Consider the following 25680-nt stretch of genomic DNA (forward strand, 5'->3'; position numbering starts at 1 on the left):
AGAGTGCCAGGCATTTAGGTGCACTGGCCCTTTGCTCTGTAGAAATCACACACCCTTCTCCCACCACCTAGATACTTAAGAACTGCATAGGGGACACTGAGGCACCAACACAGTATTCAGAGAAAACATTAAGAACAGTCCCAGTTCGTCACAAAGGTAAAGTGCTTCAGTTGAACTGATCGCTGTCATTACGCTTATTACGAAAGTGCTGCCCAGCCAGCAGCCTTTCCAACCCCCGCCTTGAACAAACAGGTCGCATTTCCCCTCTGCATGCCAAGCGAGCCCCAGGAGATGCAGATGATGGGATTTCTCGTAAAGGCCTGCCCACAACTGATTTCTCGCTGTGGCGCACCAAGCTCCTTTTATATTTATTTAATGATTAAATAATGGCCAACACTTTAAAAAGCCTCTGAGAATGGAGTCATTCACCAGGCTGGAGTCATTAACAGGGCGGGGGAGAAAGTATTTGGCTCAAGTATTTCACTTCTTCTCTGGCTGTTCAAGGGTACTTCTCAACACCCCATCCCAGTCGTTCTTGGAGCTACCATTTGTCCAGAGGTGCTTTCTCTGCCAAGCCTCTCATTGCAGGATTTCGGAGGCCTGGTGGGGGCAGGGTAGTCAGTCTTTTGCCAATCTCTCTTGCGTATGGAGTGGTGGCCAGTCCAAAATGGGACTGGCCGCCCGTTGTAGTTAGATTGACTTTAGCGCACTGACACAGTCTGCACAGACAGACAGACCTTCCTCTCCCCACTGAACCTTTTTTTAGGGACAACTCCTCTCAGAGGTGTTGCCTGAGACCAATCTGACTGCACCAGTTCCATTCTTCCTCTCTGCATTGCCGTCCTGCTCTCCACCCAGCACAGACTCCCTAATTCCTCTGCCTCCTTCTCTCCACATTTCCCTTCTTCCCCCTTCTCACATCTGCTCCCTCAGTTCTGTGTCCTGCTTCTTCCTTTACTCTGCTTCCCTCTCGCCTCCTTTTCATCAATGGTGAAATGCACTTGGGTTGCTCACTCCACCTGCCCTCACACCTGGCATTTGGAGGAGTTGATTCATAGCAGGATCAGCTGGATAGGTAGTACAGGTGGAAAAGTCAACAGAGGGCCTTTTAAGTATTGCTCAGAGAACTGACTTTAACCTTAAAAAGCCTGGCCAGCCATGTCAGATGACCACCAAATGATTGGAGAGAAAAACACTTGCCAACCAGGGACAGGACCAGACTTGATCCGAGTACCACAACATCCATCCCTCAGGAGTTGAATGCACTGTGGACACGCCCTTGCATGTTGGAATCTCAGCGGCAGTTATCAGGAGACCCTCCCAGCTTGTTAGCAGCAGCTGAATCTGCCTCAAAGTGCTGAGCTGGGCTGGGCTATGTTAGTGCATTTTGGTTGGGTCCCACATTGCAGTAGTTGCAGGGTCCCACAGCTGCTGTTTCCATGTATGCTTACAGACTGTGGTAGTGGCTGATCATCTGATGCCGTATTGCACAGCACTGAATTGGCTGGCTGCAGGAAGGCACTCCAGCCAGAATTTTTTTTTTTTAATCCAGTAAAACCAACAAAACATGAAAATAATTGTTGCCACACCCAGGAATTAGTGGTATAAGCTTGAATTTCCCCCATGCTACTCCTCTGAAAGCTAGAAACAAATAATAGCTCTCAGTCAACAGCTCGTCAACTGAAAGAGCATATTCATGGAAACCAACGCTGTAGCAGAGCTTCAAAAAAGTTAATACCAAAAGCTTCTGCTCGAACACCCAAATTCATCTTGACCGGCATACAGCTCACTCACACAGCATCAGCATGGCTTGGAGCTGTAAGACGAAGATTCACCTGGGAGGAATATTTCTCTCATTCTTTGGATGGGTCTCATCCTGCGTTGTGACTTTTGTGCCACTCTGGAAGAATCTCAACCTGGACTTGAATGAAATGGAGATCTGGACCATGGGGCTTTGGCAAGTCTGCGTAATGCAAGAGGAAGGCGCTATGGAGTGTAAAAGCTATGAGTCTTTCTTGGCTCTGCCATTGGACCTCAAGGTGTCCAGGATTTTGATGTTCCTCTCTAATGGATCGGGACTTCTTGGATTCTTGATCTCCAGTTGTGGGCTGGACTGTTGCAAGACCTGGGAAGAAAAAACAACTCTAAAGAGACAACTATCGGTTTGCGGAGGAGTGATTTTTGGCATCTCAGGAATTATGACCCTCATTCCAGTTTCCTGGCTTGCCTATAACACCGTACATGAATTCTGGGATGAAACTGTCCCAGAAATTGTACCTAGATGGGAATTCGGAGAAGCAATGTTCCTGGGCTGGTTTGCTGGATTTTTACTTGTAGTAGGCGGGCTGCTCATCACCTGCTCAGCCTGTTTGAAAGGGACGGAAATGACAACCATGCCTTTAGCAGCTTGCCGTGAACCAACCCAGGTGCAAGGACCATTAGCAATGCGACACTGGAGCCAACATTCACATCCCAAAAATGCCGACCTGGTAATCTAAGACTTCCAGCACAGAATTCTGTACTGCTCCCTAGCTTTTCAGATTGTGAGAAGTTCCCATAATAATTTACAGGATGTTTAGCTACTTCTTTGTCCATAAGAAATTATTAAGTCTTGCTATATGTTTTGTCTTCTTTGTGTTGGTAAGTTTTAAAGAGCAAAAGCTTTTCCTGAGACACTTGCAAACTAAGTCTGGAACTATAAAATCAGTGAGATGAACACAGAAAACTAAATAGCACTTCATATTTCTAGCAACATTTTAAATGCAGTATGTTACTGATTATTTCATTTGAGCATCTTTGGAAATTTCTGATAGGATAGTAACATCTGTACACAATTCTGAAGGTTATCGCTCCTTAACTGTCCATTGTAGGGAGACAAGGTGGGTGAGGAAATATCTATCTATACACAGGGATAAATTCCACCACATAAATTATTCAATTTGATGGCAACATGTTTCTATGCTCTCAAAAAGTAACTGCATCTTGAACAGCAGAAGAGGAGAAGATGGGAATGCAGGATTTTAGCTATAAAGAGCAACGCTGCTGTATTTTTATTCATCTAGCGACATTTTCTTATAGAAAGTCAGTTTATACAAAAAAATGCATTTTCCACATCCATGAAAGGTGCAAAATCAGAGGCATATATTTACTAATCAGTGAAATCATAAAAATATCAGACCCACAATTAGAATGTTATCCAATTGAATTCTTTTTTAGATCACTTGTGTATAATAATTAGAATATAACTGTTCCTCTAAAGATCTCCTAAATTTTCATTTGGCTACCAAAAAAAAACAACAAAAAGTTAGTATTCACTTACTGTGTTTACTAATAAAGTTATATATAAGAAACCTGTTAAATACTCATTTTAGCCTGATCAGGAGTAAATTTGATGCCACAGTACTATTTAACAACTCTGTTTTGTTATTTTTATGACCTTTGCTTACAATGTCTGTGACAATGAGATCAAAGCAAGGAAGCCCCCATCCAAACTCAGAGTTTGTTTGGGAATCAAAGAAGTTCACTTTTGGTTTAAAAAGTTTGGTTTTGCAATTTGTAGTTCATTCCAGTAGAGATACCAATATGCAGAGAGCAAGGTTATTTGCAGAAATTTTTCTAGCCTGGCTGCACCCAGGACATTTTAGAAACTTTGCAGACAGGCCAAAAAATGAACTTTAGGGAGCCCAAGCTTCCTGAACAATCCACCCTTCGTCAGCCTTTCAAATCTCCCAATCGTTACTTGAAACGATGCACGTATTTCTTTCATGAATGGGAACTTTGCTTGAATGGATAAATCAAGATGTGGTCTCACAGCCTGATCTAAGTCCACTGAAGGTCTCCCCATTTTCGCTACTAGGTTTGGATCAGGTCCCAAGTACGCACCTATTAGATCCTTAAAACTCATGTTAAAAAGAACTGAAAGGAACCCACCGAAGATTCGGAACGACCTTCTTCTTCAGCCAGTTCTGCTGCTCCCAGTTGTCTGTTAAGTATGCGCGAAAAAACGATTGTTGCTGCTGCTGCCTTCTCCTCCCAACAGCTTCCCCTTTCCCTCCCGCTGCCCCACACCAAGTCCAAATCCCCTATTTTGTGGCAACACAGCTGGTTGCTGTGGAAATTAGTCGATGACAGACAGTTTAGGAAGTGCAAAGAGCAGCAGACAAGAGTCCTGTTTCTGTAACAAGGATCAAGAGATGCAAAACACAGGGGCCAGGAGGGCAACACCGTTGGCTGGGGGAATGTGCTTTTCAAAGACTGACACAAACTATTTGCTGCTTTCCAGGGGCCTGACAAACCCCCACAGGCAAAAGAGACTCTCAGATGTGGGCTGTCACTGTCATCCGCACCCTGGGGAAATCAACACAGGGAGTGAGGGTGGAAAAAAGAGAATTGTGGTGACAGCCCAGATTTTTTAGCCTCAGTGGGCTCCCTTTATGCATTTGTGGCTTTAAAGCCTGATCCAATGTCAATGAAAAGATTTCAGTAGAATTCACTGGACACAGGATTGGGCTCTTCAAGCAGATTAGTGTTACAGTAAACAACTCCTTCAATTTCCTAAGATTTGGTTTTTGCTGTGTGTGGGATTGGAGGTCTGTTGTTCGTATATTTTTGGTAGTAGTTTAATGGGACAGGGAAATATCCCCACGACTGTACAAACAATGGCACTCTGTGCACATTAGGATTTCCCCATTCGGTCACAGCAAGACTGGCTTTCTACAGGGGTTATGACTGGCATGTTCTTGCACAGAGGGGTCTTTAAAATTACACGCCCTCTACTAATCTCCGAACATAGCACAGTGGACATGAGGGAGTCAAGAGCGGGTCAACAGCAAATATTGTTAGCAGGGTCATGGAGTAAAGACTTGATAAAAAATTACCTATATGGCAAAACAGATAGGCACTTCGGGGACAGGGAAGACTAAGAGTTAGGAATATCTCAGAGCCCCATGCACCCCTCCCTCCAACAAGCCAGACCTGAAACTACCAAAAACTGAGGTCTCCTGAGTGTTTTGGTACTAGATGATAACAGAGAGTAGGCAGTAAACAAGAGAATCATCACCATCTCACCTTGCAAAAGCAAGCCATTTAGGACAATATGAAACACAAAAAAGGCCACAAAGTTGAAATATCAAAGGTCCTTGGCTACACCGTCACCCCTTAAAAAGATAATAGTATGTGACTATCTCTGCATAGTGTTAGGGTGGTTTCTTTAAGAGTGTTTTCAGTTCTGACTCTATGTTAACTGGGGAAAAAGAGGGTGAACCCCAACTCCAAAGTTAAATAACCAGGTGAGGGTGAAACAGACAAAAGTGAGTCACCCTGTCATTGACAACAAGTCCTCACCTGTCTGCATTCAAAAGGAATTCCACTGAATTATTACTATTTTGCACTCTTAACCCAGCCCCATAAACATCTATATCTTCAGTTTGCCCATCGAGTCCCCATCTGGAAGATATGTTACTTGATTTTATTTTTACAGCTGTGTTTTGAACTGTTGAAATAAATCTGTGTTTTGCTAGGGAAATGCTAACAGAAGCTTAACTATAAAAAGGGTAATGGTTCTGCTATAATGCAGATTTATGTGAGCAACTGAATATGAAACTCAAACATTTCAGTCCCAGATGAATAAACTGTTTGTCTGCAGGAACTTACAGTGTTTCTCCTTCCTTTTTGCTAATTTAATCCAAGTGAATTACTCACTGTTGTGTGCTTGGAAATGGTTGTTTCCTGAAGGAATTCTGCATATAGAGCCTACTGCAGAACGACTCGAAATAGAAAGGGGTTCAAAGTGGGGCTCTCTAAAGGAATTTCTCTTGAGTGGCCTGTCCTAACAAGGAGACTTCAAGAGAAACCAGTTAGCATCAATAAGCAACCTGCGTGTCAAAGTCTCCGGAATATGTACAGCGGAGGACAGGCAGGTGAAAGAGCCTTAGGTGACCCAGTATTCAAGGTGGGTGAACTTCACCCAGAAGTAAGATACAAAAAGCTTCTCTACAAGTGGCTCCATTTGTCTAGACCTCAATTCTTGCTAGATGGGCTGATGTACGTCTGGACAAAGAGTATAACCACCAGGAAGGATCTGTCTCCTATTGAAATTTGTCTTCTACTGAAAAGCTAATCCAGAGCAAAAGGGAATGTGCAAATATACTTATACTATTTATCTTAAAGAAAAAAAACCCGCAACACCTGGACACAAAATAAGTCAGGAAAAAAACTCCAAGCTACTCAAAAACTACAGCTAGCTCTACCCTTATTTAACTTACATTTAAGAAAACTCATGAGACTCTGATAGGCTAAAGATTCAGCTACACTGTAACTTGTAACAATTTTTTAACACATTAAACAAGATTGAAAACTGTAGTGCAGACAAACAATAAATGTTTATGCTAGTTGTTTTTAAACCTAAGTTTGTTGCTAGCCATTTTTAACCCTAGGATAGAACGTGACTTGTACCATATTTTTTTCTTTATTTACACTACAATTTTCAGCATGTTAATATGCAATTACAAACGATAGTGTCGCCAAGTCGTTGTGACAGATTTGTTAAATGTTGATGAATGATGGGTTGAAACAACAGTACAACCTTTGGCTAACAACAGAAACAGTACAAGACCATTTTTCTCTCTCTTCTTACACACACACACACACACACACACACACACACACACACACACAGACAGAAAATTCCCAACATACCACCCAGCAAAAAACAAAGCATAGAAACCTCTCTGCCACTAGGTGTCATTCTTTCTTCATTGAGGAACTAGCACGGGTTTGGAAGGTCAGCCTCAAAGCTTTCTTGAGGTTCCAATCTTTGTAATTTAAGAAAGTTTAAAACGATCTCGTGGACCAATGTTCTCATTTCTTCTGTTCATTCCAAGACATAGAAGTGTTTTAAAACTTGACAGCAAAAATAAATCAGAGAGGGAGCAATTTCACTCTAAAATAAAACAAATGTTTTTATTGCACATTTATAAAACCTGCATAGTCCTATCAAATAGGAATTCTCTTTCCCATTCATTCAGAACATTTTGGTTTAAACAATTTTGTCTGTTCAAATAAAACACATACTGCTCTTAAAAAGTGTCCAACTGTGGTTCTTCCCCTCACTCCCCCAGTACATTTTTACAAAAAAAAAAATACAAATATACATGTTTTTACGCTAACCTTAGTGTCCAATGCTCAATTTTCTCATCAATAACCTTGGTGGAGGAGGAAATATTTTCAAATCCGAGAGGGGAATTCCCTTTAGGGTTTTTGTTTTCTTTAACCAGTTACTGATTATTAGCACAGTGATATTGTGTACACTGTCATTATTTGCTTTTCTCTGTCTCAGAACAAGGGCCCTTCATATTTGTTTGACTGTTAAAAAGACAAGAGGCAACTTAACTTCCTGTTTGACTTCACTCAACTAAAATATGCAGCTGCATACATGACTGCCTGCCTGTCTTATTCACACAGTGTTCCATCAATCCTCGCTGTCTCTCGGTCTCTGGACTCAGGCTCCTGCCAGCAGTACTTTGCCAAGATCTGGATTTATAAGCTCTTTCAGCTAAGAATTTAGAAATATGTGGATGTGTTTGCCAGAACCAAGCTAATAAGTGTCACTGATTTGTCAATGAAGCATTCTCTTATGCGGCTGTTGTCACTGTCCCAAGTATCTTGCCTGAGGGACATTTTAGAAAGCGGCAAGGAACGGAGAGACAATGCATTTTTTGTTGTTGTGGAGACGAGGAAGCAGCTGTTACTGCCAGCCATATATTGTGCCATCTTACAACAGTGGTTCCTGCCCTTCGCATTCTCACTGACAATTGTATCTTACATGAAATACTGCTTTTCCTTCCTTCGTGTCGACACCAAGAGCATGGTGGGTCTGGATATGAATTGTCTATCTGCCTAGTCTCCTCCCTCTCCCATCCAAATGTCATCTGACAGCAGCATACTACGGCAATAGGTGGGTTCCTATGTACCGCATCTAGAGCTGGAAAGTTGGAAGTTTATTTGACAGTCACAGGTGCGGCCCCGTGAATGGACTCCATCACGGCTGCGAAGCGGCTGCAGAGGTCATAGGGGGAGTTGGGCCGGATCTTCGGGGGCTCTTTTAGAATGATGACCTCTGCAGAGCAGTCCAGGAGCCTGGGGAGGAGTTCACCCAGCTTCATTTGCAGGTTGGCTGTGGAGGAGGATGAAAGAGTCAAATGCATCAGAACAGGCAGTTACAAAAAAAGACCAATCGCAGCAGGTTTTAGCGTTGCAAGGAAAAACAGCTGCTATGCTCTTTAGATAATTATCTACCACAGCCAAAAACTGCTCACCTCAAGCATACAGAGATGAGACAATGTCTGGTTTATTTAAGTCTTGTATCTTGTCTCTATCAGTAGCCAGTACCATATGGTTCAAGGAAGGGGTGGGGGTGGGGGAACACACCAAATGTCTCCCCTTCCTCCCCACAACACACACAAACTATCATACACTATATCACAACCTAGGTGCTTGGCAAATCAGTGATGTGAAGTTACTAGGAATATAACTGGTGTATGTTACCAGTGCCACTACCCAACAGGCTTTCCTCAATCCAGGCCACTTTACATGGTCATTCCAAATGTGAGTCTCTAACCTTGCAATCTCAGATTTGTGCACCACATCTAGTATAGACCAGGCATTATTCATACCCAGTAAACTCCAATAATGCACAACGAGTCAAATTTGTCATCATCCGACAATGCAAAACCATAAGTAGACACCCCCTTCCCAGATGTAGCCCCAACAGGAGAACAAGCAGAAAAGGGCACAGTCCTCTAATTAATGATGTACTGCTTAACAAAATTAACTGAAACTGCCCACGACTGTACAAAAAATTCTGACCTCACTGTCCAGTCAATGGTGGAATGTAAACATTTCTCCTGTGGGAGGACTGTTCCTGTCACATCAGGTGTTAGCAGAAACTCCATGCCTATTTCAGCACTTGGCAGGCTAGCTCTCTAGTAACTAATTAATTTGAAGAGTTCAAGACTTTCCAGGTGAATGTGCTTAAAACCAACACCACAACACCCTTTTCATCCGCTGACAGATTAAAAGTTAACTGACTTAACCTAAAGCACAAGCAATTTTACATGCAACATGAATAGAGGCTGGTGACAACAGACTTGGCCCATGCAACACGACAAGAGATGGAAACTGCTGAATTCTGCTCCTTTCAAATCTCAAGTTTCACTATCTGGAATTCCATTACATGGAGGAGTTTATAACAAGGCCAAATTTGGGGAAGTCAAATTGCTAGCAAATTTCTCCAGCTTTCTACTTTGCAGCAGCATTTTGAGAACAAGCCTCTATATTTCTGCCTCACTTTTCTGTAGCAAGTGTACCCTCTGCTGGTTAAAATGAGCAGGGTTAAGAGTCTCAAGCCTGTTCTCTCACCAGCAGGGAGGAGTCATGGCAGCTTAACCTTAGCATATGAACGGAAATGCAGAATAAACACAGTTATCCAAAACTGAAATTCAGACCCAGAATGAACAGCATCTCCTCACTACAAGCAATTCATTGCAAAGCCTCTTCAAAGCTTGACACAGCTAGCTTCCCCCATCCCTTCTTCAAGCCCTTTGGCTACTGTACATGGATTTGTAATTATGAAGCTGAACAAAGCTAGAAAAAGTTCCCATCAGTATGTCTCATTTCCAGCATGAAGTCAGAGCGTCTCACATACCAACTACATGCTTAGAAGCACAAATGCACCCAGTCAGTTTAGAACCTTTTCTGTCTTATCTTACAGTTGAGCATTCATATACAAACCAACAAAATCTGCTAATGTTAGTGTGTCAGTGAAATCACACTGGCTGAAACGTAGGTTAAAGTGCTGATCACAAAGAACAGATGAGACCAAGGTACCTATTTCACATGTTTTAAAATCATTCACTTCTTATATTTCCATGGTCAGGAAATCTATTTTCGGTAGTTGTAGGACAAACAATAATCAAATTGTCCCATAACACATTTCACTCTAAATATGAGCGCATTTTTTCAGGCATAAGTCCAGTCACAAATGCACAAACACGCTACACATACAGGGCAAATCCTAAGAATACTAGGAAGGATTTTAAATAGGCAGTAAAGTCCTTTTCTAGTTTAGACCTATGGAACATCCTGACCACTCAGAACACAGGATTTTAAGGGACGCAAGCAAGTCAGCAATTCCCTACCATCCATGTCTTCTTGTCCCAGATAAGAGCACCAGCGGTTCCTCATGACCTCAATGGCATCCAGGTCGTCCTTGGAGATGTCATTATTGATAATGAGGTGCATACAGGGGATGATCAGCTCATTCAGGATGTTAATGCCCTCCAACACATCCGCCTCCGCACTGCTTACAAACAAAGCCGCTGCCCTGTCATTCAGCTTCTGTGGGAGAATCAGGGGTCACAGACATTTGAAAGAGCCCTGACTTCAGAGCATAAACAGGCTACTGGGAAAGCTGCACATGACCCACGACTCTTCCACCTGATGGGAATGTATGGAACGTACACAGACTAATAGGAATGAACATGTGCACCAAGAGAATGTAACCCTTAGAATAGTGGTCCCCAAATTTTGGTGGTCACCCGCCGCACACACACACACACGAGCCGCGTCTGGAAGAGGGGCCGGCGCTGGGGCCGGGGCCAGGGCCATGGTCAGGAGCGGAGCCGCAGCTGGGGCTGGAGCCGAGATTGAGGCCACAGCTAGGGCCACGGAGCCACAGAAAGAGCTGCAACTGGGGGCGGGGCAGGAATGGCGCTGGGGGAAGAGTGGGGCTGGGTGACACTTCCTCCTAGCCCCTTGTGGGGACTGGCCCACACCCCACCACACACAGTTTGGGGACTACCGCCTTAGAAGGATTAGATCAGAGAGAACATATTGCTCCAGAATTAGCTCTAAAGTATACAAATAATTTTGGCTTTGAGACACTAAGATTCAGATCCAGAAACACCAAATGGATTCCCTGATATCCAAACTCCATCACTTCAGTGAATTTTGCTTCCTAGATTTTCATATGAGGGCTAGCACTTGGGAAGAGGTAGATGCCATGATAATAGGCGCCTTAGATATAATTATGCTGGCCTCAGCAGCCATAATGAAGCAGAAACTAAAAATAAGTCTCAGGCTGCTGCTGCTTATTCCTTTCCCAAGGAAAGCCACAGTACCTAGCGCCCAGCAAAAGAGTCACACTGATTACAAAGGAAGAAGCAACGCTGGCTCCCCACAATAAGGGAAGAGTAGATATTGCTTTTTGTGAAAAGCAAATGGCTGGCATCCACCCCCTCTCTGAAAGACTGTTTTAATAACAGGCTCTTGTATCGTGCCTGTAAGGAGGAGCATGATACATTGATACTCTTTGGGCAACCTGGAGTCAAGAGACAATGTGTAGATGTGAACTGAAATCGCTGAGCTAGAAGGAGTGAGTATTTAAGGCTGACCAGTCTACCACTGAGATTGTTCACTTTCAATTTAAGACTCAAAAGATACAAACCAAGAGGCATTTTCTTCTGTATAAAGCAATCAGTGATTCATTCACCCCTCTGTTGGGTCCTTTCATCAGCAGAGTGGTGTTACTTTGGTAGGCGTACACCAGGTAGGTCAGTGCTTCCTGGTACCTTGGAGGAGGAGAAGGGTGTTAATAGTCCATCACACCAGGTGCCACATAATCCAAAAGCTGCAGTCAAGCTGTCCACCCAGGCCAGATTTCCCACTTCTTCCCCAGCAAACACTTCACCTTCTTAACAGTGTTATTTGCTCCCTTCTCTCTTTTTCCATTCACCAAACCTCTCAAAAGCAGCCCCTATACTAGGTAGGTTAGCCTTCCGTATGCCTCAGGGACGCTTTGGCATTCTGGTTTCAACCCCAATATTGAGACTCAGGTCTAGAATTCCTCTGGTTTCAATGGGAACTTGGAGATGAAAGACACTATTAGAAGTTTGGAGAACAGTATTTTTCTTTAGAGACTCCAGGGTTATATTCAGAGCTGGTCAAAAAAATTCTGATGGAACAGGTTTTCATCTGAACTCGCCAGGTCATCTAATTCTAAACGTTTGATGAGACTGCTCGATTTAAATCGAGCTCCGACAGAGAACTCCCCAACCTGCCTGATTTCCTGCCAACGTACCTGCCTACTGGACTACCTGAGAGTCGGGGATCCCAGGGTTTCCATGGCACCAGGGCCGCCTGCCGAGCAAGCTCTCCCAGAGCCAGGACTTGAGAATTCCAAAACTTTCAGTTTATATTCTGAACTGGAACAAACCAAATTCTGAAATACTGAACTCCCCTGTGAAAAGGAATGATCTTTCTCCATACAGCTATCTATATGGTAAACTGCTTGTAGTATCGGGGAAAAAGCTCAGCTTTTCAGTTCAAAGTTGCAGGGAGCGCTGTTTCTATGTAGGAGTCAAATTGTTTTCAAACACCATGAGAGTTTCATTTTGATCCAACTTTCCCAAGAGCCAAGTAAAGGCAGTTACTGCACTAAATCCTGTCCAAGGACCAGAATGCAAACTTCTGCTCATGGAAAACAAGCTGGGAACTGTGTAAGAGGCCATATCACAAATCCACCTATTAACTCAACACAATAGTTACACTCTGGCTCAAGGTCAGCTCTGAGCCTGTACAGTAAGGAAAAAAGTCCCTTGGGAAAAGCACAAGGGGCCCCATATTGCAATACAAAGGGTGCTGCATGTCAGGAGCAAGGGGTATTAGCAGAGAAGCAGATGCTTTTAGATATCAGTTACCCCATAGCTTCATCCAAAATGTAAATATATTTAAATTAAACCTACTTTCTATTCTGGTAGAGTTCCAACCCTGTCAGCAGGTAAACAGACACCTTGCGAAATAAACTGTAGTCTTCATGCCATTTCTGTTTAGGGTAACAGGGAATATTACAGGATAGTCAATAACATGCTTTCATGTGCATGTGCGTCTGGGACAAGTCCACTACCCCTAGCAAAGCCTGGGATGCTAGCTCATTCAGCCTGTGACAGGGAGAGCTCTTACATAGGACATGAGCTCACTTAACCTCAGGGCAAGTTCCCAACATCCCCTTTGCTTCCCCATACAGTTCAAGAACACATTCACCAAGACAGATGAGTCTCTGGCAATGTTTAACTCCAAACTGGGAGCACCGAATGAGTCCTCTAGAACAAGTGTGAAAACACAAACAGCTGATGATCTGTTGGAGAGTGTGGGGGGAGAGGTTAGCTATATAGCTCCCATTCTGATCATATAGACTGACTGTTCCAGGAGCAAGTTAAAGATCCCACAGTACCTTTCAAAAGGGATAGGGCTAAACTGAAACCCCTGTGTCCTGGTCAGAACTCCTCAGGAAACAACTCCTAATGCTTCTGACTATATAACTGTTACCAATGGGTATGTAATAGTTGCTGTGTTTGTTTGCACAGCCAGTGCACTGCCACTATCTTGCTCACTGCGTTGGGACACCTCCAGCACTAAGGCATTAGAGAAAAGGAAAAAGTTCTAGTACCTTACCTTATACTCCTCCATATTCACATCATCAGGGCCAATCTCCTTCAGTTTAGCTCGTGCTACTTGCATAATGCTAATTGACCTGCTCAGGGCAACAGAGAGAGACATAAGAAAATGGCAAAGCTACAGAATCCCAAATCAGAAAGTCATGATATTGGATCCCCTGGCACAAACCTTTCATCGTAGCTGAGGCTTCTATCTGCAAACTGCTCCAGGAGGGTCCGCTCCACTACCTGCTTGGGAGCATTGTTCCGCAAGAAGTAGATGAGCACGTGTTGCAGCCGGGGGTCATTGTGAGGCGTTGGGGTCTCTTTGGCCAGCAGATATAGCCTGGAGTACTCTTCATGGAATGCCTATCAAAGTCAAGCAAATTCTAAATGCCTATTCTTTATTATTGCTGCACACTGAATTTGAAACCTGCAGTGGGAAAGTTGATTACAAGGCTATAACTGTCCTGTAACTTGACAGGATTCGGTACTGAGATGTCTAACTGCTACTTACATTAGATGGCAATTGCTTAGGGTATCTTCCATTAGTTTTAGGCCAGAAGGGACCATTAGATCGTCTAGTGCAGGGGTTCCCAACACAGTGCCCGCGGGTGCCATGGTGCCCATAAAGGCATTTAAACGTGCCTGCATCCTGGCCAGTGGTCGAGCATCCACCGAAATGCCACCGAAATTTGGTGGCATTTCGGCAGCGACGCCTATGGATGATGCCGCTTGCCGCCGACAAGTGACGTCATCCAGAGGCATCGCTGCCAAAATGCCGCTGAATTTCGGCAGCATTTCGGCAGATGCTCGACCGCCGCCACAGTCCTTCGTCTGGTGCCTGCCAGACGAAAAAGGTTGGGGACCACTGGTCTGGTGTGACCTCCTGTATGTGATATGTTGTTATATATCCTCTGGATAACCCTATGCTGAGCCCAGTAACTTCAGTTAAACTACGAGAGACTACACTGTTGTGTGCTACAGGCAGAGAACAGCAGAGACTAAGGTACTACCAATGCCCAACGCCCCTCTGATGGCAGGGAACTCACTAGGTGAGATAGGCTCAGATGATACCAGTAGGCAAACCACGCCCCATAATGCAATGAAAAGCAAAAAATCCCCAAAGGTCCATGCCAGGCTGGCTGGGGTCAGAAATGAAATTTCCCCCCAAATAAGGTGATCAGTATGACCCTGAGCACGTAAGCAAGACACACTAGCCAGGCTTCTTAGAGGATATTCTATACCAAGTCAGAGCACAGCTCCATGCAACCAATATACCATCTCCACTTTATAAAGACAACAGAATCATATCTATCTATGCCTTAAGCAAAAACATCACCTTTAAAAAGAGAACCCAAGGGAGGCAGGCACTGGCTCCACTGACTTTCAATGGAGTTGGGTGCCTAACTCCCTTAGGCATTTTTTAACATCCCAGTCCAAGCGTTCATTTTAAGGAACTCTTTAGAGACATCTCAAACGTCTGTTAAAATGTGAGAGTAACAAGAATGCAGCTGGCAAAATGTTACTCTGAGCAATAATACATGATAGTCAGTAAACCAAAAGCCCCGTCCGATGTTCGTTCTCAATTGCAATTACAGAAAGTCACTGGTGTGATTTAGGATTACCGGAAGCCAGTAGGATGATAGAATAAGTGAATTTTCCTAAGCCCTCTTTTTATTTCACTTCACTTGTTTGTTTCTTTACAATGTCTAGCCCAAACTAGTAATGACCCACTCTGTGTTCAGGAATATTTACCTTTTTCTAGTCCCTCTTCCCATTACATAAGCTTAGGAGGACATATTTTATAAAAATTCCTACAGTAAGTGTGTACATTTATGGCCCAAATTTAATTGCACACCACATATGGCCTGCTTATGATTAAAATTTAATTTGTATTTTCTGGTGATAATTATATTGAGCACTGATACAGTACCTTCCAGCCAAGGGCTCCAAGTGCTCTTCAGACATAATTACAGCTCACAAGCTTCTGTGAGACAGGTATTCTAAGTACCATTTTTGCACTTGGGGAGAGAGAGAAGTGGAGTGATTTGGCCAAGGTCTCACAGCAAGTCATGATCAGAGTTGAGACAACAACTCAGGTCTCTTAACTCTGAAAGTGTTGCTTTAAATAGACTATGGCAAATGCACTTGCTTGACTTTACTCAAGGGATGCATTGACTAATGTGACTAAAGATAAAAACATGCATAGGTCTTCGCAGGATCTGGACTTACACTACCTTCCTAACATGCCCACTCACACCTTCCATTTTTGTTAGATAGAAACGTTGTGGGGTTGTTCACTTAAATGGACATCTGGCCCAAAATGCAGGCTTGGGAAGAGGGCAACAAGAGACTTCCCAAACCTAGACTACTAGAAATATTTCTATATTATTTGCTTTAGATTCCAATGTTTATGTGTGTGCATGCATTTCAACAAAACACTGTGTGCAGCCGAAACACTGCAGTCTGTGCTCAAGCATGGGAGGTGGAAGGCAAATCAGAGTTGTGAAAATCTTTCCATTCTTGCTGTCTAGGGGGTTATCTGTAACAAAAGAAAGGATGCTTATAAAACGTAATGGGTTTAGCCTGACAATCTTTCTTTAATAGAGTCCTCTTAGTAAAATAATGGAGTGGATAAACGGAAACGTGGAATAGAAAAAAAAACTTAGCTGAAGAGGAACTGCACAGGAAGAGAGAGAAGTGGCCAACTGACACCTGTAACATGTTGAAATAGCATGCATTTTACACTGAAGACTTCAGACTTCTGTGTTAAGAGATTTTTTTAAAAGGAAAATAAAAGGATACCTTAACAAGCCCTGCTTCAGCCCCATCCCGGTCAAATGTCTGACGGGCTTTAGCAATAGCCAGGATCACACCCTGCATGGCTGGGCTAAGCATCACCTACCACAAGAACAACAAAAAAACCCACACACAAAAACAGAGGAATAGAAGAAAAGCTGTAATGATACAAGAAAAAAGTACAAAAAAGGTAAAGTTTTAAAGAAAATTTGTCCAGATCTGAATGGAGATGGGACAACCCAGAGCTGCCATTTGACTACAAATTTAAGTTCAGTGGCATTATGGGCAAGTCTACCTCTTGCATGCACTGACCATGCTTCTATAGATGATTGAAACCTTCACCATGCCACCCCAACTACTCCTCCTGCACTCTCTTTCCCCCAAAGTCATCGTAAGTGAAAATACAGAGCACACGAAACACAGCTGGGGAGAACCTTGCAAAGCTACCCTTTAACATGAGAGCAATGCCTGAGGCAGAGCATTCCATTGTACTCCCATTACAACAAAAGTGTATATTTAATACAATCAGGTCACATCCATCTCAACAGATGGAGCTATTGCATTGATAAAATCCTTGAGATGAAACATAAATGTTGGTTTATGCAAAGGACAATGCTAAACCCACACCAAATCCTAAAAATGCCCATGTAAACTAATTGTCTGAACAAATTAAAATTCTCTTGCAGACAGATTTGTGTAGCTGATGTGCAACTATACTTAGAAAAAAGACTATGAACATTTTTAAGGTGTCTGATGTGGTATACTGAGCCTCATAATGGGGCTCTTTCAATTGCCAGCATCAGATACAGTACCTGTGATTGGAAAAGTCATATGGCATTGACTATATGACATTGTCAGCTGACAATTACGATTATGTGAAAAGTAAAATCAAAGCCATTGACTACTGGAGTGGGGGGGAAAAGTACAATAACCTCCTTGTGAAACCAGGTGCCCTAGAAACACTTTAGATGAGTGACAGGAAGGAAAGGAAGGAGAGGAAGAGGACTTAAAAAAATGGGAGCAGGTCTATTGAATAAGATGATGAGTGTGTGTTTTTACAGAGTCACTTTTCAGACAACTTTTCAATTATTTTTAAAAAATAAATTGCTAAACGATTGGATCCAACCTCTCTTCTTACTACAGAGGGAAAAATATACTTGAACTACACAGTTTCATGCCAAAACCACTACTCGACACAAATTTTCAGAAAGCCCTAAGGCAACCCACAATTGCAAAGATTAATGCCAGAAAAATAACTAGCTCCTGCACTGGGCTCTGTACCTCCTCATTATATCCATCTGCATCAGATCTAACCAGAATCTTCCCCACTCTGGGGATCTCCACTTCAGAGACCTGAGAGCTAGGCTGGGCAGCAGACTCTGTCCCTTTAGCATCTTGTTGCTGTTCTGACTGAACTGTAAGGGCTGTTTCTCTCAGCTGGGCCTTCCTTGGTTCTGCCTCCTTTGGCTGTGGCAGCAGAAAGAGGAGAAAGAGAATAAGAAATAAAAAACCAAAACCAAAGAGGAAAGCAGAAAGAGATTGGGTTAAATGCAGCAGTGCTGCAGAATTATAAGCAAGTCAGAGAGAAAGAGGTTTGTTAATACAGAGATGCAAAAACAACGGGCTGCTTCAGGGGCCACATTTCAGAGCTCTCACCTTACACAGAGCAGCCTCTACACCATTCTTCTCATAGGCATCAGCTGTATTTGCAATGGCCTGGGCAGTCTGGTCCTTTGCAATCCTGGCATGTTCAGAGGACAACGAGCGTATGCTGTGTTCACAGCTTGACTGGTCTGATTGGAAATTCAGAGAGATGTTAACATTCAGTAATGTCACCAGGAAGGTACAAATCCAAACGGAAGAGAGAAAAACGGTAAATAGGATGGCTGCATGGTACTGTACCTTAGAATTTACCAGGCACAGTGACCAACGTCCTTCCCATGCAATTCCACTTTCTATAAACCTTGTAATTGGTTACAGCCTCCTTTGTTACGGAAGCACCAGCTCAGTTTTCCTCACAAACTCAACTCAACTCTTGGGTAACATTCCAGAAAAGTCAACATTTTGAATGACAGGTCGTTCACTGTAAACTACGTTAAGGTGCATCTACACTAATGCTGCAAACAAGCTTCCCAGCCCAAGGAGACAGATTTGGGCTAGCACACTAAAAATAGCAGTGTGGATGTTGCAGCTTGGGCGGTAGCTCAGGCTCTCATGTTTACCTGACCCCCTGAGCTTGGATGGCTAGCGCAAATCTCCGCCACAGCTGCAGCATCTGCCCTGCAATTTTTAGTACACTAGCTCGCACTCCATTAGCATGAATCTGTCTACCTGGGCTGGAAGGTTTGCTCCCAGTTGCAGTGTAGACATACCCCAAAAGACCCGATCGAGCAAAGCACTTAATCACACAAGTAGTCAAATTGAAGTCAATGGCACTACTTGTGTTTAAAGTTAAACATGTGCTTAAGTGTGCTGGCAGATTAGGGCCTAAGGTTTCTGTACACAGCTCAACAGACCCTGAGCTCAAGGGTCAGTATCTCATACATTCTGCTGGTCACAATAATAATTTTGTGGCCTCAGAGGACAGAATTATGGACAACACATGGCAGAAAACCTTATTTGAGAGATTTCTGTATCATTTGGCAAACAGTGATGCACAACCCCAGTTTTATATCACATTTGATTCTAGAGTTTGAAATTTAATCCCAAAGGAGACAAATTAACTATCTCCCAGCACTTTCAAGATGTTCTTCTTCACCTCCTGTCCTAAAGCATGAAATGCTGCTGTGTACCATTAAACAGCATGAGTGCATTTCAATGGCAATATTACACACAACCACATTTGTGACGCTCAGTGAGACTCACGCTATGAAGGACTGCTGTAATGAGTGGTCTCCCACTCAAGAGGTAAACATGTCAACATTCTACAGCAAACACACAAAATATTAATATACTTACATCAAATTGAGATTAGATCATTGCCATGTGCTGAATGTAAAACAGGATATGATCAAACTTGATGACATGTCTATAGCTATGCAGATATCAGCACAACTTTGCATGATAGAACATTAGTTTTTTCCTGCTGATATGATGGGAATTCAGCAACTGAGCTTGGTTGGTAGCTTCCCCCAGGCATTCAAAATTATTATGAAAAGCTCAGATAATGGTGAAATTTATTACAGAGAAGTTATTGTAGAGACATGGAATGTGATCTGCAAACACGCTGATCTTGTGTTACCTTGTCCTGATTCAGAAGTGAAATCCTGAGATTCAGAAGGAGTTGAAGGCTCTATCTGAGGGATCTTGCAGGACTGCTCCTGTTCCCATTCCTCCACCTCCTGTTCAAGCCTCCAGTTGTCCTCTTGTATGTAATTCTGGAGCTCAGGTGGCAGAAGTTCTACTTCTTTCTGAAACTGTCCAGTTTCTGCATCATCAGCATCATCTGGAGAAAAGCAAGATTTTTTGTTAGCAATGAAACACATAGCAGCAAGATAATAGTGCTGCAAACAAGGAATATCTAGAAACATTAAGGAAGACTGATCAAATGGATTGGAAAAATAAAGAAGGAAACGAATATTTTTTCCTGGATTTTGAATTCAAGATGCTCCATAAACAAGTACAAGAAGATGGTAGATGGTCAGCCCTTTGGGCAAGGGACCATCTTTTTGTTCTGTGTTTATACAGAACCTAGCACAATGGGGTCCTAGTCCATGACTAGTGCTCCTATGTACCATGGTAATCCATAGAAAGGTAAATTTCTGCATGGCACACCTGGGCTCAGTAAAACCTCTTGAAGTAACGGCCAGGGCTGAGAGAAGACATAGATTTCTCTTCACCAAAGGCTACCATAATGCTACAGATGTGGCTTAAAATGATAATAACCAGAAAACTTGGGAGTTCAGCTTCAAACTCTACACTTCAACCACTACCTGAAGCTGAGGGGTAGGAAACTGCAAGGATTCCAGGTAGTGAGCCATTTTATACAGGTACTGAAATATCTAGGCATAATCGGACACCGGTATTTCAGCTGTATAGAACCGCTTAAGAAAAAATAAAATTAGGAGTGTATCTAATACCGAATGATAATTCCCTATCTCAGACTCTTTCCTTTATAAAAATACTTAAAAGTACAAGGGTCTTTAAAAGCACTAAATGTATATGAAGTCTCATTAAAAGCATAGGATGAGTTCAGTTTAGAAACTGAAATGTCAGAGCACTACGAAGACAAACAAGAACTTGTTTCAGCTTCCACATTCCCATTAACTAGATTCTTCAATGACTATTGCTGCATTGTTTGCTTCTATTATATCAAAATGAGCCATGTACAAAATTATTAGGCTCTTCTAGATGGCCAACAGCTGTACGACGCAAGTAGCTGCTTACACACGCATGCATTGTAAACACACAATTACAAGGATCAGTTATCATTAGTGATAATTCATCTGAGGCACAGAAGGGATGATATGCTGCATAAGCAACATGTGCCGGATGTGCTCTGTATATTATGCTACCATTATCTATCAGAAGCCAAAACAAAAAGCAGGGTGTAAATGGCCAGGACAAAGTAGGAAACATTCTGTTTGATCTTATAAATGATTTGCCGACTGCATACAGACACATTGAGAGTGCCAGAATACAGGCAAACTGAAATATAAAGACAAATGCAGGACTGGACATTTATATGGACAAGAAGAATAGTTACAGTTATTGCTAAGAAAAACCCTGAAGCATGAAGTTAAGACAATCTCCAACAATTAGGGATTAGCACATCTTCAATTTAATGGGGGACAGATTAGTCCACATATGCCTGCTGCAAGGTTTCTTTCACCTTCCTTTGAAGCCCCTGGTCTGGCGACTGTCAGAAAGACAGGATACTAGGAAAGATAGACAAGGGGCAATTGCTATGAGTCTACATTAGCCAAGCTATATGAAACAATTCTTTAGTATCATCCCAAAAGGTCTGAACAAGTGCTCACCTGGGCTGGTGAATCAAGCACAGGACAAGGAGCATCTCATTTTTATCTCACTTCACATATCCATTTTGCTTCGAACTCCCTCTTTGGCCATGGCCAAATTAAAACCCTTCTGTCACAGCTTACCCTTCCACAGAGCAGGGATAACACTTACTAGTGTCACAGTGGTGTTGAGCAGGTTAATGATCATTCAATGCTATGAAGGCAACACACACCACACAAGTGACTAAGTACTACCTGCAGCTTTGGTTCCAGTACCTGCAACGAAGTGGGACAGCTTATCATTGATGTACATCAGACAATAGGCACTGGCATTCCTCAGGCCTCCATATGAATCTCTCTCCACTTCTTCCCAGGATGATTCTGTCACAGAGATGTCATTGTATTTGAGCCAGCTCTTCCGGGGCTGGTCGTATATGTAGGCCCAGTAGTGACCGGCATTTGCTTGGCCCTCATGAACCAGAACGGCATGCAAGCGATAAGGAACCTGAAAATTCACATGGACATGATTTCCAGGCTTATCTTTAATGGATGAAGTAACTGAAAATCTATTAAGACATTCACAGCTGTCATATGCTTAAAAATTGTCCATTCGTACATTCAACTGCCTGATATAAACAGATTCCCTTCCCCTTAAAAACACTTCTATCCGCTACCAGTGTGACCATGACATCCTAAGCCTGACCACCCCACTGGTATTCAAACCTGTCAAACTAATTTCATGTTTGGCAGTCATCATATCTCATCTAAATTATTTAATGAGTTTCTTACTACTGAGGCTCTTTCTAAAATGTTTGTCAGAAACCCATGATGTGACAGACACAAGTTCTCCTGGTTTCTATTGCTGGGGTGAAAGATAATTGGAACTTGGAGCCAAGCCCCCTTGCGTTCAAATCTGAAACAAAAATTCTCAAGCAATCAGCCTGGCTGCTTGTAACAGAGCCTTGTGCCTGGCACACAGAAAGTATTTTCAGGACTAAAATTGGAGAAGCATCCCACAAGTGTTTGTTGCATATATTTTAAAAATGCACTTACTACAGTGGCTTTGACTCTCTGAATACACCTCGGTAATTTCAGACTATATGATTACCTGCACTGCTATGTGGTGACAGAACCTATTGCAAAGTACACTACCCAAAGACCCCCTTCTCACACCAGAGAGTACAGAATAGTTCAGGTTGATAACCAAACCCGTTTAAAAATAAAGCCCTCTCTGTAGAGTCTACTCAGGACAGTAGTTCCCCAGGTCCTTCCTGACCAAAGTATCTGAGTGACATGGATCAGAGGATGCTGCATCACTCTCAGATCTTGGGAATCTGACAAGTATGAGGACACCTATCAATCCTCCCTGAAGACTCAGGTTCCAATAAATGATCTAAGCATCTTATATCTAAATCCCTATTATCTTTGGTCTTACAGGCTGTAAGGTAGTCATCTGCACTAGGGAATAACTGGAACCAGATTCAGAGGACAGGTGTGTAATTTTCAGACGCCTGTTCAGCCTATGCTTCCTGTTCTTTGATACAGAAACAAATGAAACCAAGAAGACCCTGGGACTCTCAGTAACTGGCTGTTCTACACGCAGGTAAAGATTCAGAGACCTCATGCCGTCGTGGATGCAAGAAGTTCTTCTGCAGATAGGCTCAGACTCAGAACCACATGGCTGGCTCTTTCTCCAAAAGATCAGAGACTTCTCAAGCAAAGACCTAGAAGGTCCTCTTGGTCTGACAAAGTCCCCTTTGGATTATGTGGGCCCAAGATCCAGGCTCATTCCTAGGCCAGTTCTTGTTGGAAAGTCTTTATTATTTGTCTGCAGTATTTACTGGCAATGCAGTTCCTGGCTGGTGGACAGATGGAACAATTGCCTATCTAAGGTGTCATACATGGCATGGCATCCACAGTGAAGGTGACTTGATAGAAATATTAGGTCAAGGACAGAAGTAATGAAATCTGAACACTTTCCCCAGGCACAGAAAATGTAATTGTCAGAAAAAGTCCAAACACAAAACAAGAAAAAGCTAATGACAATCCCCTTTTTAAAACTCTAATCCTAATACAGGGAGAGGACTAGATTCTGCATCCACTGAGGCTGAAAGGCACAGAAATGAGACAGTTGGGCAGTGGAGGAGTTTCTGGACTCTTGGTTCTAGAAAACTGGAAGAGAGCTCACTCCCACACTACCTCTTGCCCCATCCCCAACAGCTTTGAAATAGGTCCAGTCACTGAGTGGCAGGGCAAGAGATCTCGCATCTCAGGGATCTACTGAGGCAGTGTCACGTAGGTAGGTAGAACTACAAAGTGCGATTCAGCAGAGAGAAGAATTCTAAGCCCTAAGCAAGGCCATCTTGCACCGAGAAATTAGCTCTCTATAACCGAGAATACACAAAGGGGCTGACCTGTTACATACTGAAGGGAAAGGGTAGCAAAATAAAGGCTAGAATTTACCTCAGATTTCATCAAGAAAGCTAAGGGGGAAAAAACACTATTTCTTGAAAATCCTTACATTTTCTAAAACAAAATTTTCCTGGGGAATTTTTGAAATATGCTAAAGCAGAAAAAATAATCTGACCACCATCAACTTGCATTTCATGTTATACAACTGGTAAACATAGTAGAGCATGACTCCCCTGCTTCCCTGCAGTGACATAGGGCATTCATCCTTCAGGGTCTTTGACCAATCCCGATATTTATGACTCTACAAAATTCATCTTAGCATGTGCAGGTGCCCAAGTGCTAATGGGAGAAACTGACAGTGACGTGTTTATCTAAGATTATATTAAATGCATTATGTTTAGTTTGTTTTCAGGTCCATGGATCCTATTATTCACCTACTAAGAACACCATTTTAAATAAGTTATTTCCCTCCTCAGAAAGGCATGTGTTTTGTTTCAAAGCGAACTTGGCAAAACATTTAAAAACACTCCCCACCCCCCACATACATGCATGCAACTTCCCTTAATATTAATGTGACCTATAGGCACACACCAGCAGCACTGTATCATTTTAATGAGCCCCTATACGAAAACATACCAAAGTCACACTTCCTACCTGACGGAGGACAGGGTCACCATACATTTGACCAATGGATTGACTGATTCTGGTAATACAGTCCTTCAGATCTATTGAGAAGAACAACACCTATTATTAACTTTGTTTAGATAATGCCCCCTTCACTCCAAACACATGGGAGCACAGAGGTAATCAGAACACAGGCCCATGCCTGCCCTCGGAAAAAATCATGCAGTTACTACCACAGAAGTTAATAGGAAGTTGTCCATGTTTATCTTATGATAGACAAGGGCCCTGTGTGTATACAGGACATCACATTACATATAAGGATTATTTTTACACTCACTGCTGAAAAGCAGCCACCTCTGGGATGGAGCATGGTTCAGGAGTTATCCAGTTGAAGCTACCAGAGGGAATTTAGCTTAGCAAAAGCCTGAAATGCACAATAAATACTTGGGGCCAACCTTGGATGTCCTGCTCAATCTCGCTCCTCCATCGCTGCAGGCACGTCCTAACTAGGCTCATCTCCTCCTCAGTGATCACACAAGGAGCTGGGCATTTAGGCATTTCTGCTGGTAAACAGGAGGGCTGGGGCAGCTTGCTCATTAATTCTTGCTGGGACGGAGGGTTTATCAGAGTGGATGCTGTACCATCAGTGTTCTCAGTACTTTCTGTTTCTAATACACTATGAAGCAAAAGCCACATATTGATAGGCATATTATTCAGGCTGCTGTTTCCAGAGAGCATACTCAAGTTCACATTGCTTAAAAAAAATATTCAAGATCTGAACAAGCAAGTTTCCATCCCAGATGATGCCAGGTTTATACTTATTCACTAGTCAGGAAAGAGTTTGGTAGTCTATAAGCTTATTCAAGTGCAGTCACTTCTGAGAAGACCGGATCCCAAGACAAGAGGTGATGTAAAAGCTCGAGTTCTTACAGGGCTCCACAGTGAAGCACAGAGCCACAATCCGCAGCACTGACAATTCCTTCCCATTTTACCAGAGAACTCATTTACTTGCTTGCTTAAATTTAGAGCGCAAACCAACCATGCTGGGCAGATTTGTGATAATTCAATATTGCACTATTTTAATGGTTGATGAAACAAAACAAAAGATTACTACATCGTGCAGAGTTCACATAATTTATCTCAAGATTACTGCTTAAACCTAGCAGTTTGACTTTGTTTCTGGAGAGGAAAAAAGCACAAACTGGATGCAGTGATATCTGCACAGACTGGTAGCACCCATCTGGGAGCAGGATACTCAAAAGCAGAGACTATCTGTGTTGGTGTTCATACCACACATCCCCAAGGTCCTGAGTGCCTAGACAACTGAACCATACGACAACAGCTCCTGGAGCAATCATCCAGGACTCCTTAGCTCAAAAGGTGAAAGCTCTTTA

General features: G+C 42.8%; 2 protein-coding genes across 2 annotated transcripts in view; one reads left to right on the top strand and one right to left on the bottom strand.

Annotated features, from left to right (window-relative positions):
- Positions 1-159: 159 nt before the first annotated feature.
- Positions 160-6111, top strand: CLDN25 (claudin 25). Its single transcript, XM_032796135.2, has one exon. The coding sequence runs from the start codon at positions 1806-1808 to the stop codon at positions 2496-2498; it is 693 nt and encodes a 230-aa protein (XP_032652026.1). The 5' UTR covers positions 160-1805; the 3' UTR covers positions 2499-6111.
- Positions 6112-6933: 822 nt separating this feature from the next.
- Positions 6934-25680, bottom strand: part of USP28 (ubiquitin specific peptidase 28) — a 33947-nt gene continuing 15200 nt past the window's right edge. Inside the window, exons 13-25 of the mRNA XM_075073590.1 lie at positions 24742-24962; positions 24317-24387; positions 21527-21755; positions 19534-19737; positions 17949-18085; positions 17574-17759; positions 16299-16394; positions 13681-13859; positions 13510-13588; positions 12801-12880; positions 11504-11627; positions 10197-10395; positions 6934-8173 (exon numbers count right to left, since the gene is read on the bottom strand). Of these exons, the coding sequence (XP_074929691.1) occupies positions 7998-8173; positions 10197-10395; positions 11504-11627; positions 12801-12880; positions 13510-13588; positions 13681-13859; positions 16299-16394; positions 17574-17759; positions 17949-18085; positions 19534-19737; positions 21527-21755; positions 24317-24387; positions 24742-24962 (1981 nt within the window). The 3' untranslated portion in view covers positions 6934-7997. The remainder of the gene's footprint in view (positions 8174-10196; positions 10396-11503; positions 11628-12800; positions 12881-13509; positions 13589-13680; positions 13860-16298; positions 16395-17573; positions 17760-17948; positions 18086-19533; positions 19738-21526; positions 21756-24316; positions 24388-24741; positions 24963-25680) is intronic.

This window comes from Chelonoidis abingdonii, chromosome 18, assembly GCF_003597395.2.
Source record: "Chelonoidis abingdonii isolate Lonesome George chromosome 18, CheloAbing_2.0, whole genome shotgun sequence".
In the NCBI taxonomy this organism is placed as follows: Eukaryota; Metazoa; Chordata; order Testudines; family Testudinidae; genus Chelonoidis; species Chelonoidis abingdonii.